This window comes from Mus caroli, unplaced genomic scaffold (genome assembly GCF_978045245.1).
Source record: "Mus caroli unplaced genomic scaffold, Mus_caroli_1 scaffold_19, whole genome shotgun sequence".
NCBI classification, from domain to species: Eukaryota; Metazoa; Chordata; class Mammalia; order Rodentia; family Muridae; genus Mus; species Mus caroli.
Genome location: NW_028227274.1, coordinates 4,518,340 through 4,532,342, shown reverse-complemented (window position 1 = coordinate 4,532,342; position 14,003 = coordinate 4,518,340). Strand labels below are relative to the sequence as shown.

At 39.0% G+C, this 14,003-nt stretch overlaps 1 protein-coding gene across 8 annotated transcripts in view; it reads left to right on the top strand.

Moving 5' to 3' along the window:
- Window positions 1–14,003, top strand: part of Mpp7 (MAGUK p55 scaffold protein 7) — a 293,217-nt gene that overhangs the window by 163,099 nt on the left and 116,115 nt on the right. For all 8 annotated transcript variants that reach the window (XM_085833410.1, XM_085833408.1, XM_085833407.1 and 5 more), the window contains exons 4-5: window positions 5,048–5,125; window positions 7,698–7,778. In XM_085833410.1, coding sequence (XP_085689536.1) covers window positions 5,048–5,125; window positions 7,698–7,778 — 159 coding nt within the window. The remainder of the gene's footprint in view (window positions 1–5,047; window positions 5,126–7,697; window positions 7,779–14,003) is intronic.

Sequence of the window (14,003 nt, the reverse complement as noted above, 5' to 3'; positions counted from 1 at the left end):
AAGGGCTGGATTCGTGGAAAGATAACGTTTGAATTTGGTTTTGTCGTGGAATATTTTGGTTTCTCCACCTATGGTAATTGAATGTTTGGCTGTGTATAGTAGCCTGGGCTGGCATTTGTGTTCTTTTAGTGTCTGTATAACATCTGTCCAGGATCTTCTGGCTTTCATAGTCTCTGTTGAAAAATCTGCTGTAATTCTGATAGGTCTGCCTTTATATGTTACTTGACCTTTTTCCCTTACTGCTTTTAAAATTCTATCTTTATTTAGTGCATTTATTGTTCTGATTGTTAAGTTTCGGGAGGAATTTCTTTTCTGATCCAGTCTATTTATAGTTCTGTAGGCTTCTTTTATGTTCATGGGCATCTCTTTCTTTAGGTTTGGGAAGTTTTCTTCTATAATTTTGTTGAAGATATTTGCTGGCCCTTTTAAGTTGAAAATCTTCATTCTCATCTACTCCTATTATCCTTAGGTTTGGTCTTCTCATTGTGTCCTGGATTTCCTGGTAGTTTTGAGTTAGGATCATTTTGCATTTTGCATTTTCTTTGATTGTTGTGCCAATGTTCTCTATGGAATCTTCTGCATGTGAGATTCTCTCTTCCATCTCTTATATCGTGTTGCTGATATTTGCATCTATGGTTCCAGATTTCTTTCCTAGGGTTTCTGTCTCCAGTGTTGCCTCACTTTGTGTTTTCTTCATTGTGTCTACTTCCCTTTTTATGTCTAGTATGGTTTTGTTTGTTTCCATCACCTGTTTGAATATGTTTTCCTGTTTTTCTTTAAGGAATTCTACCTGTTTGGATGTGTTTTACTGTTTTTCTTTAAGGACTTGTAACTCTTTAGCAGTGTGCTCCTTATTTCTTTAAGTGAGTTATTAAATTCCTTCTTGATTTCCTCTACCATCATCATGATATATGCTTTTAAATCCAGGTCTAGCTTTTCTGGTGTGTTGGGTGCCCAGGACTGGCTGAGGTTGGAATGCTGGGTTCTGATGATGGTGAGTGGTCTTGGTTTCTGTTAGTAAGATTCTTTCATTTGCCTTTTGCCATCTGGTAATCTCTGGAGTTAGTTGTTATAGTTGTCTCTGGTTTGAGATTGTTCCTCTTGTGATTCTGTTAGCCTCTATCAGCAGACTTGGGAGACTCTCTCTCTCCTGAGTTTCAGTGGGTAAGGCACTCTCTGCAGGCAAGCTCTCCTCTTGCAGGGAAGTTGCACAGATATCTGGCGTTAGGACCTGCCTCCTGGCAGAAGATGAAGGTCCGAAAAAGGGCCTGTCAGAGAAGCTGTTAGCTTCTGTAGTCCACACTCTCACCTGAGCAGGCTAGTCTCAGAGGGATCCAGGAACCATAATGGCTCCCCCAAGTGCTCTGGCAAAGCCCTCTGGAGCGGGGCAGTCATCTCTCCTCTGGCAGGGAAGGTGCCTGGATGTCTGGAGCCTGAAAAGGGGTCTGCCTCAGAAGCTCTGTGGCTTCCGCCTCTTTTTAAATATTCTTGATGAACTTATATTGCCAAATTCATGTTGCAGTGTATGCTTACTTGCTGAAGCAGTAAAGTATCGCATTAAAATAAGGATGTGGATTCTCATCAGCTTTAGTTTTCGGCTCAAACATCGACTGGTACCAAACTGAGTTAAAAGGGGAGCCTGCAGTTGTCTCTGTTTCCTTTGCCCAGTGGTTTTGTTGTATTTGGCTGAAGCTTTCCGTTCTAGTATCTTCATTTTTTCTCTTGACATTTTCATTACTTATTAAAATGGGTTCCTTTATAGCTTGGAGTAAAAAACAGACCCACCAAGCCTACCAGTGGTCTTCTTCATTATCAGGATTACCCTGCCTTCCAAATCCATATTTTAAATAATTAGCCAGGGTAGTGGTCCACACCTGTAGTTCCAGTGCTTGGGAGACCCGAAGAGCCACAAGCTTGAGGCTAGTCAGGGTTACAGAGAAACTTTATCTGTGAAAAAAAAAATGGGGCGAATGACAGCAAAACCAAAGCAAGCAAGCAGAGAGGTTTTGTGTGTTCAGGTGTGAGCCATTAGTAGGACACTAGCCACACAGCAGAAACAACAGGCAGTGCCAATGTTTTTATACACATTTTCTAATTTTTAAGATTATAATAACATTTTACATTTCCCCCTTTCCATTTCTCTAAGTCCTCCCTCATACCCTCATAACTCTTGTACAAATTGATGGCCTCCTTTTTCTTAATTGTTGTTGTTGCTGTTGTTGTTGTTGCTGCTGCTGCTGGTGGTGGTGGCAGTGGTGGCAGTGGTGGTGGTGGTGTGTGTGTATGTGTGTGTGTGTGTGTATGTGTGTATGCATGAATGTTCCTAAATACATAAATACAATGTCTAAGTCCATCTAATATGTTGTCAGGGCTGACCATTTGGCATTGGACAGCCAATCAGTGTTCCCTTCTCTGGCTAAGGCTACTCTCTGGCAATCAGCATTCTTTAGCTACAGAGAGTTCTTTGTGTAGTAGTTAGGCATTGCAAGCCCCAACCCAAGTCCACATTAGTCTGTCCATTGGTGCCATCCTTGTTCAGAAATGTCAGAATCTAACCATGAAGTCTTACCAACATGAGTGCTTAAGCATCACCCAAGCAAGAGTCACTGTTTTTTAATAAGTAGGAGCCAGGTTAAAAGATCACAGATATAGTCTATTTAATCTCTTCCAGGTGACTGTTGTCAGTGCCCCTTCTCTCAGTTTAAAGGCCTTGTACACTCATGGAGGGGTTTGGATTCAGTGATGCAATTACAGCTGTGTACTACTCTTCCATGTGTATATTTTGATGATTGAAACTTCATTTCACAAAGTTAGTGTGAACTGACATCAGACATTAACTCCAGATTCCCTTATTAAAACTGAACATTTACTTTCTAAATATATCCAGTTGGAGATGACTATAACTTTCTTTTAAAAAATTGGTTGCATATAGAAACGAACATGTCTTTTGTTTTGCTTTGTTTGTTTGAAACAGTTTCAGGGCACCTGGTTGTCTTCAAACACCTTGTATAGCTGAAGATGACCTTGAACTTCTGATCCCTACTAAATGCTGGGATTAAAGATGTGTCTCCTAAGTGTTGGCCATTTACTCTAGCAGGGAAGCATTCTGCAGAATGACTGTCGTAAACCTAGACAAGTTAGTGTCCTGGAGTTGGATATGACTGAGCAGCCTACTGCTAGCTTAATCATTTTCAAATCACAATTTTATGGCTTCCCCAAAATTACTTCATTTCTTACATTCTTTACAATTTGTGATAAGTAACTTAAAGGCTCTAAGATATTAAATAAACAAAATTACTCTGCTCATTCTGGTAATGCCATAACTGTCACAAGCCTTCCCCTGATTTCCTACCTTCTATACCAGATTGCCAAAAGTAATAGGATCTGTCAGCAGGAGTGTCTGGCTAATCAAAACGAAATCTCTCTTGCAGATTTGTACAAAGGCTTGGCTAGCTTTGCCTGTAATGGGATGGTGACACACTTTTTCAAAGACAGCAGAGGATAGTTTTCTTTTTCTTTTCAGTAATTTATTTTTCATTCACTTTCCATTCCTATCACAACCCCCCTTCCTCCTTTCCTCCCAGTCCCTTACAAGTCCCCTCCTATTGCACCCTCCCCTCTCCTCAGAGAAGGAGGAGCCTCCCTTGAGTAACACCCCACTCTGGGACATCTAGTCCCAGTAGGACTAGCAGGGAGGCTCAACTGTAAGTAAGGATAGGCTAACATGAGTTCTCAAGTATTTTAAATGCTAAAATGTTAAGGTGGAAACATAAAGAAGGATGGTAATGTCACAAAGTGGTCAAAGAAGGGTTGACTTCCTATACCACAATGCAGTTTTAAAGATTTTAGCTCTTTAGCTCTTACCTTTCTTACTCTCCTCTCTCTCACTTTCCACTTCTCTCCACGTGGCCATGGTCGGTGGTCTCCCTCTTTCTACCTTCTCTCTTTCTTCCTGCCTTTCTACAATAAAGCTCTAAAACCAAAAAAAAAAAAAAAGATTTTAAAGATTATGCTGTTTTAATTATGTCTCTATGTGTGGGTGTATATGTATATGTGGGTATATGTATATGTGTATGTGGGTATATGTGGGTATGTGTGTGTGCCGGGGCCATGGGCGCAGAGGTGTTGGAGCTGGAAGTACAGGTAAGGTTCCTGATTTGAGTGCTGGGATTTAAACTTGAGTCCCCTGTGCAAGAGTATCATGCACTCCTAACTGCTGAGTCACATCTCTAGCTCAGATATCTTTAAAGAAACTGGATTTGCCTACTAATGCTTTAAAACATATTCTTGCTTGTGTTTCTTAGGTCATGATGGGACATGAAAAGGGTTTTTTTTTACTTTTTAATATTATTTACTTGTTTTACAGACCTGATTCTGTTCACAATAGTGAAAGTATTTAAGCAGGTGAACTTACATTACTGTTTTACAGCATGGGGTGTGGTGTTATTTAACACAAATAGTGATGATGTCTGTAGTCAAGAGAAATCCCTTAATTTCTTTGAGCTTTGAATTTGAGAAGTGACAATAATCGGGTGTGGGGGGTGGGTAACAAAGCAAGTTATTGGGACAACATACTGGGTAAGGTGCATGTGTACCTGGCGTTAGCAGCTCCCAGCGCCTGTTTCTATCGTTTGCAGCTCCTGTACACCTACCTGTCAGAACGGGGCTGCTATTTACTGCTTTGCTTTGTTCATAGTTGATGGGATTTTTTGTAACTGTTTTTGTTTTGTTTGCTGTTTTGTTGTTTTGTGGAAGTGTAAGCTACAAAGGAGACTTGTAATCTTAGGGCAGTGTAGCTTTCAAACAGTGGGTTCTGTTTAGGAAGAGAAACAAGGACTTAGTGTTTTTATGTGTTCTGTCTGAAGAAAGTTTTGCCATTAGATCTGTAGTAGTGATTGATGAATTGTGTACACATATCTGCCATCTTTAGGTCAAATCAAATGCATGACTTGAAGAGGGTTGAGAGACCTTATTCTGTTCAGAATAGTGAAAGTATCTGTAATTCTTTGCCATCAGGTGAACTCATGCTACTTTCATTTTCTTCCAGATTCATGAAAAACTTCACTGCTATGAGAAGCAGAATCCGTTGCCCATTCTCCATGGTGCAGCAGCATTGGCTGATGATGTGAGTGTGCCTTTCTGGGTTTGCAGGATGTATCACCCATGGCCCTGCCCCAAGTGGGACCCACCCCATTGCAGACAGATGTATGCGATTTTGAGAGAAAACTAGAAGAAGTTGCAAATGTTTCCCAAATCTCTGTCATCACCACGCTTGTGCTTTTTCTAAAATTATGCATAGAGGTACCCTGGTATTATGCACAATTATGTGTCTATGTAATAGAAATTGTAGGCTTCAAATTCTGTGCAAAGAAAAACTGCCTGGCATCAGTGTTCTGTGAAAGTCACATAAGGGGAATGCTTTGGAAAATAAAGACAAATGAGATAGTTACATTGCTGACAGTACCAAAAATGACAGATACTAGGATAGAAATTTGGCATATTAAATCCATAAAAGGCAGGATTGTTTTTAAAATGAATTATATAGTATAGTAATGATTTATGAATATTAGACCATTCCAAATTACCTTTATAACCAAAAATAAATTTAAGAAGCATTTGGCATTGATGGAGTAGTTAATTTCCTGTCTCTATAATTTCATTTTAAGCCTTTGGAAGGGGAACTCACTTGCTGATTCCCACTGTTAACTCTTAGACTCAGATGAATTGAGAATCCACCTGGATAAATTCTAAGGACACAGGGCTCCAGAACAAATGGGTAGACGTGTGTAGTGACTACTACGACTTATTTGTTGCTTTTCAGTGAGGCTCTTGTTGCCATAAAGCAAACTATAATGCAGTGTTGTAGAGTGTTGGGGCCCTAATAAAATAAACAAGTCAACTGGTTTCCAAAGTTGACTTTAAACAACCAAGTTGTAGCTGATTGGCTCTCAGGCACAAACCTTTTGTGTCCTCTGTGGACATGAGTGTGTTTTAACACATGTCCCACAAAGAAGTGTACTTGTGCAGCAAAGGTGAATAAAGGTATAAAGATAGCCCTATGAGTTGCTGCAGTTGCAACTTATAAGAGCCTTAAAAACCAACATCAAAACACAGACCCCAGAGAGGTTTTAGAAATGTTTATGTGGAAACTAGTGCCCCACTCCTAAGCAAATTATAAAAATTTCCTTTAGAGATTTCTTTGTGTGTGTGTGTGTGTGTGTGTGTGTGTATACCAGAAGAGGATGTTGGAGCCAAAATTACAAGCAGTTGTGTGTTGCCTGATGTGGGGGCTGGGAACCAAACTCAGGTCTCTTAGAAGAACAATAGACACTCTTTACTGCTGAACCATCTCTTTAGCCCCCAATTTTGCTTTTGATTGTTTAAAAAACAAACAAATAAACAGAAAGAATTCAAGGCAGAGAATATCACTTAGTGCGAGAGTGTGTCCCAACTATGTGACACATGGGTTCAAGGTTCAGAAGCCCCACAAGTAAGCACACTAGAATCTGTGTAGTTAGGACAAACCATGGGCTTTAATTTTCTAGAATGGTGTATTTTAATAATAAAACACATATATGTAGTGAGTAATGAGCTATCTGTGTAGGTCAAAATTTATATCTTAATAAAATGAAAGCAGGTTTGAGGTGTTATTGATGAATCTATCAATTTTCTCTGATTTTGCCTTCTTTACAGAAAGATCCTCTTCCTTAGATAAGAGCCACCTTGTCCTGGCAGTACTTGCATACATGCATATATGTATACCATTAACACCATATATTCCATAATTATAATCCCTTTTTAACTTTGATTTGTGTGTGTATGTGTATGTTCTTATAGCCTAAATTTGACTAGAAGTTTTTTTTGTTTTTTTGTTTGTTTTTACATTTACCTAAAGTTGGCAAGTGGGAATTATATATATTATGGGTTGTGGTTACTACCCATGCACACACATGCACATTTCATAAGAATCGACTCAGGCAGTTAGCTTGTCTCTCACCTCAACATATTTATTTGCAAGTGAGAACATTCCATATTTTTTAGTATAGAACATGAGTGATGTCAAAGTTCAAAGTCTTTTCTTTTGAACCAACACCTAAGCATCCTTGATTAAAAAAAATAATAATAAATGATAAATAATATATGCTGGCGTTTTGGGTACCATAGTAGTTGCCAAATAGTTCTGGGGTCATGATGAACCTGGCTCCTATTTAATAGACTTTATAGACTGTGTACAGAAACATAATAAAAAATACAGACCATTGACCCTGTTAGGGCTGTTCAAGGTCTTTTTATCCCAGCTCTGAATAGCACAGCTACTGTGGGTTTCTGGAAGCCCTGAGAGTTTCACCACCTCATTCAGGAGCTGTCTTCTCTTTTGTTTTTTGTTTTTTTTTGTACACTGTCAAAGTTGATGCAGTCCTTTTTACAAATGGCCCTTTGTCTGTGTGCAGAAGACCGTTCATGGAGATGAAGTGCTGGGATTTGCCCTCCCGGCAGTAAATCAGAAGGTGAACTGGCTGATGGGATTACTCCAGTTGCACTCAGCCTGGCCTGGAAAGAAGACTGCAGATTGATGGCCTGCTTCATTCTGTGCTGACTTATCCTGTAGCTCTGGAAAGCAAACATTCAGTCGTGACACAGTAAACCTTACGGCGTTCTGCGCACTGTTACTCATGTTGATGTAATCTCCCTTGCAGCTGACTGAAGAGCTACAGAACAAGCTACCAAACAGTGAGATCAGAGAGCTGTTGAAACTGCTGTCAAAACCCAATGTCAAGGTGAGAAAACGAAGCGGCTGTGGCGTATATCTTCTCAAAGGCGCTCAAGGGGCCTCAGAGCAAGTTGCTTCTTGCTTCCATCTTCAGGTGCAACAGTATACGACTGCAATGGCAAGCCACAGTCAGAGTTGAGAAGTATGGTTTGCCTTGAAAGTCAGGTTTTCATTGACGTGGTGAATTCATTTGATCTAGTGGGTGCAGGACAGAGGCTCGGTATATGGCCTGGATTGTTGGCATGAATCATTCTTCATGGCTAATTGATAATAGATAGTTTATTATAGGAGGAAGATTTCATCCCCCCTGTTTCTCCTCACTTAGTGTCCCCATGTCCTGTCCTGTGTACTGATTGATGTTTCAGGATCCCTTCCATGTAACAGTGGAGCCTTCTCAGGTATAAACTTGCAGGACATTGGTAGCCAGACCTTGGTTCTCTTTTCACTGTGTCCTGACTTGATCACTTATCTTTCCTACAGATGGGATGTAGCTAGAGAAGGAGATTCATAGTCTTCTCTGCAGTCTGAAGTCATGAATTTACAGAATTTGATTGTGTCAAGTTCTGTGATGTAAACATTTGGACCAGACACTGCTGCCATTATGTATAAATTACTATATTATCTGAATCTCAGAATTAATCAAAGGGTTATTTTAGAATGGTTACTGATAATTATAGGATATTGGGTAGGATTTTTTAAATATTATTTTATTCCTTGAGAATTTTATAAGATGTATTTTGATCATGTTGATTGCCTGCCCACCACCAACTCCTCCAAGGTGAAAAATCTATTTTTACCCTCTGAAAAATGTCTCTTGGAGCCATGCTATATTTGCTCTTAAATTTACATGTTAAAAAAGTCAGTGATGAATCAGAGTGGAAGGAAAATATCTATAAACTATGATGTCTAATCCCTAGAGAAAATGTATGAGCACATGCCTTCAGTGAGTGAGTGGCCTGGAAATAGCACCATGAGGCTGATTTGTTATGGTCGAGTAGGTTAAATTTTAATTCCAAAGCAGGGCAAGATTGGAGAAAATGTTGCTTGGTATTAACATGCTTTGGGAAGAGGATTGCAGTCAGACCATGCTCTGAAGATTGCTTCATTTGGTTTTATACTGCCTATTATTAGTTATCATCAGCCATGGCAGGGTGAGGTGAACTGCGGGAAGCCAGTTAGATTCCTTAGCAAGACTTGTGTTTGGTTCCAAAGTACTAAGTTGAAAGTAGTGTTTCAAATGAAAAATAAAATATTTTGCTATTCTGTCCAATAGTGTTTAAAGGGCAATTAGCTAACAATATAGACATTATTCTGGCTAGAAAATAGCATTTGTTTTAAGAGTCAAGTGTTACCAATGGCATTGTGAAATCATTTAGATAAAGCTTTATGTGGAAAATATGTTAGTGGATGATCTGTTTAGTTTTTATGTTTATATAGCAACGTGACCAAGGATAGCATGAAAGTTGCATGTTCAAGAAACGCACATGGAGAGTAATGGGAACCAGACATGGTATTTCAGTGAGTGGCTTGCTCTGTGGCCAGCCAGCCTTTTGACAAGAGTATCTTTCTTTCATTGTCTTAATATTTGACATTGCTCTCCTTGAAGGAATTTACATAGCTACCACCTCTTGAATGTTACTTTTAAAAATAATTCTTTTTAAAAGATTGTCTTTAAAATAATTTTAGGAATTTAAGAATGTAGCCACTCAGTTCTAAATGCTGGGAGTCAAGATAAGTAGAATGGAGCATTTGTATATGCAGTTCTGACGCAAGGTAAACACTTCTTCAAATTTTAGTGGATAAAGGAAATTACTTAATTTTAGACTGCTGTTCTGTTTGAATTACTTCATCGACAGTACTGAGGAGAGACCTAAGATGTACTCCAGACACACCAAGGTTTTTTCTTTTCTTTTCCAACCACATCAAGATTTGTTCAATCAAATACATGGTCACTATAGAATAACAATATTTCGACATCATAGGTCTGCCACCTTTTCGGGGGGGCAGGTTTTATAGCTTAAATTTAGTAACTTGCAAACAAAATAAGATAGATCTTCATCTACTTTTCTTAGATGTCTATTCAATGCCTGTTGTATGCCAGATTCTCTGGATGGATCTGTTTGAATAATGGATGCCAATTTGGCTTGGAAGCAGTAAGGGAAATAAATAATTGAGGAAGTGGCCTTTGGGTATGAGGTAGAGGGAAGGTGCAGAGATATCCATAGTTAGGTTGGGGGTGGAGGGTGGAGAGTAAATGTTTTAGGTAAAGTTGAATGGCACATGAAATCTTAATAAAGAGGTTGTAAAGCATAGCTCTGAGCTTGCCCAGTGTGACCTGCAATTCCAGTGCTGCTGTCAGTGGCCTTTCTTTTACTTTCCATGTCTACTCTATGAAGTAGATAAACGAGAAGACCACCCTAGCTGTCAGCATTTTAAGAAATTTGGATTTTTATTCTGAGTGCAGGGGGAGTCCATGACAAGGATTCAAGCAGAAAAGTGACAGCTGCTCTCCTTTTGTGGACTGCAGTGAGACAACAAAAGCCTTACTAAAGAGGAGACCAGCTATGAGTCTGTTGGAAGGACTCAGGGGTAACATGCTTGTGGCCCTGGTCAAGGTGGGCCGAGGGTCATGTTTAAGGCATAAATTAGCACATATTATTGGGACGAATGTATAATCGAGGCAAAAAGTAAGAAAAATCCACATTACAATGAATTCCAAATAAATTCAAGGTATATATAATAAACCACAAAAATATTGGTGGGGTTAGAGGTGTAGTTTAGTAGAAGAGTATTTGCCTACTGTCTTTGAGGCCTGGGAGTTGATATCTAAAAACACATACACACACAAACACACATACAAACACACACACACACACACACTCACACACACACACCAGCAGTTTTTAAAACGTGGTGAATACATTATTCAAATGGCCTAGATATTTATTCTTAGTAAGATAGAAGTATTGTTAGTTGCTTATATCTGTCTCTAAGCACTGTGCTTATAGCGTGCGGAATTTTAAGTAACTTGAAGTCAATGAAAACTATTCAGTGTTGGAAATTTTTATTCTTTTGTGGTACTTTTGTAAGTCTTCTTTTTGTGTGCATTTGCACATGTGTGCATGCCCGTGCACGCCTGTGCGTGTGTGTGTGTTGTGCATTTTGTGTGTGTGTGCACTTGTATGTTCATGTGTATAAAGGTTAGAATAATCTCAGGGCTTTGTAGATCATGCTAACTGACTCCTGATTCTACTTCCCACCTTGCCATCAGACTGCTGTAATTAGATACCCACCAACCTGTCTAGTTTACTTGGGTTCTCAGGAGTCACATTGGGTCCTCATATTTCCACAGCCTGTATCCATAAAGCCTTTCCCCAGCTCCTTTACATGCTTTTTTATCTGCTCATATAATTAAAAATTTTCAGGTCCTCTCATTTATAGCCTACAATTGTACCCAGTTAATCTTGCCTTTTGTAATCTCTCACTTTCTAAAGAGTGCTCTCTTTCTCGTATGTTCCATGGCTGTGAGCTTTTCATACCAAGGGAATGGTTTGTTCTTCTGCAGCATTACCTTTACTTGAGGACTGTCAAAAATGTAAAGATTATGTCCAGTGTTACCTGCTTTGCTCATGGCTGAGCACTGAGCGCTAGGCAAACAAAGGCTAAGTCATTAGTGAATGCAAACATGCACACATGACTCCAGTAAAGGCAAATTAGTCTGCATTATCCTGGTGCTCATTTTGGTAAAGCAGTAATGTGATATCCATTCTGGAACATGATATTATAATTTAGGATGTCAGGGGAAATTGGGAGGACTAAAAAAAAAAACTAAAATAAAAAATAAAGATTTGTTTCAGTTTTCCAGAACATTTACTTACCAGAAATTACTCATAGCCTAAGCCTGAAGAATGGATGAAGCTTCACTAAAGGAAGTTGGAGGAAAAGTTGAGCTTCCTTCTGGATCTGTTCTTCATAATAAACAGGCATCTGTGCACCTGATAGACACTCAGGCATAGACCTGACTCCAGGAGTCCACAGCAGTGGCAGATTTCAGGTCTGGTGTTCAATTTCCTGTAGATGCTTCTGAGCAACAGGCAAACGCATCAGCTGTGACTGGTGATTATGTCACATGGAAACACAATTCTTATTTAACTTCTGCCCTTTGAGAAGAAAATCTATATGATGAATAAAATTACCTCAGTGAAAGCAGGAAAATGGAATGCCAAATGCTTTCTCATTGTCAAAGTACAAAATATTGCTAAGCAACAATATTCCTACAGCAAAACTGTTAAGCATGATGAACTTGAAATCTACAAACTTATGTTTGAATTTAGACATGGAAATAAGTCCAACTCCCACCCCAAATAGGTAGCTGGTGTTGTTAATATTACCTATTATATTGTAACTATTATTTAAACATGTCTTAATTAGTGATCTGTTGTTCTCAATGCAGGATGTGGTTGACATTGAGATAGTGAGCATTTCATTGCTCATCTTTCATTGCTCTGGGCAGAGCATTAGCTTCTTCTAAAGGAGGTCTGCTGCTGATTCATTAAAAATTCCCATCTTATCAAAAGTCTTCTCTGCTGAGAGATATTTTTGCTGGGTATATCTTTTCAGGTATTTTAAAGGTGTTGTGCTGTTGCTCTATACATTATTTTATGTCTGATAGAAGTTACTTTCATCTTCACTCTTTTATATGTAATGTGCTGTTGTTTTTTTCTGGTACATGATTTTAGAATTTTCTCATATATTAAGCAGTTTTATTTAATGTTTCTTTACATGTATTCAGGTACTTAAGCTTCATGAACATGTGAGTTTATTATTTTTTCACTAAATTTGAGACATTTTTTCCATATTTTCTGAAAAATAGTCATACTTCTTCAAAGAGTCTAAGTACCTATTTTAGACTATTTAAAATCCCACACTTGTCTATTATTCTATTTTTTGTATGGGTGTTTTGTCTGCATATATGTGTATCATGTGCTCTGGTGGCCCTGAGGGCCATATGTCCTGGTACTGGAGTTATAGGCAGTTGTGAGTCATCAAGCAGGTACTAGGAATTAAACCTAGGTCCTCTGGGAGAACAGCCCACACTCTTAACTGCTAAGCCATCTCTTTAACCCCTCCCTTAATATATTTTTATTCTTGCTTCATTTTGGATATTTTATATCACTTTGTCTTCTGCAGAGTTACTTTCTCTTTATGTAACCATGATATGGTATATATGTGTACGGTGGTGGTGGTGGTGGTGGTGGTGGTGGTGTGTAGTACCCCACATACAGAGGTTAGAGCATAACTTTCAGCAGCTGGTTTTCACCTTTTACCTTTTTGAGATGGAGTCTTGTTTCTGATGATTCACAGCATGTACCAGGCTAACAGACCCACAAACATCTGGGTGATTCTACTGTCTTTACCTTGTGTCTAGCCAGGGGTTTATGGAGATCACATATGGGGATTAGATACTCACTACCACATCTGGTTTTCATGTGAGCTCTGGGGATCCTGAGGACATCAAGCTTAATTTTACCTACTGAGCCATCTCCCTAGCCTACAGTAATAGCTTTTAATACATGTGGTGATTTGAATATGCTTGGCCCATGGAAAGTGACCTTGTAGGAATAGGTGTGGCCTTGTTTGAAGGAAGTGTGCCACTGTGTAGTCAGGCTTTGAGGGCTCCTAGGCTCAAGCTCCATGCAGTGTGGAAGAGAATCTCCTCCTGGCTATCTGTGGAAGACAGTTTCCTTCTAGCTGCTTTTGGATCAAGATGGTTCTTCCAAAACGAAGTCAGCCTGCATGGTGTCTTGCTTCTCACCATGATGATAATGGACTGAACCTCTTAACTATAAGCCAGCAGCATTAAATGTTTGCCTTTATAAGAGTTGCCTTGATCATGGTATCTCTTCATAGCAATAGAACACTGACTAAGACTATTGTTTTTAGCTGATTATACCTCTGAGTAATTTCAGAATTTTGTTCTGTTGCTTCAGTTTTTTGATCCTTATGAGTAATGCTTTCTTTGGCATGTCTGGTATGTTTTGATTGATCTATATTCATGTGTGTTTGATATTGAGCACAGTAGTGTTCTTATAGTCAATATCTGTGATTCTTTTTCTGTCATACAATTAAGTTACTTGGGCAAGTTTCAGCCCTCTGAGGTTACATTTTGTTCAGTTAGCATGTCACAGCTTTTAATTTTTGGTTTATTTTTAACAGTCATGAGGATTCCCCT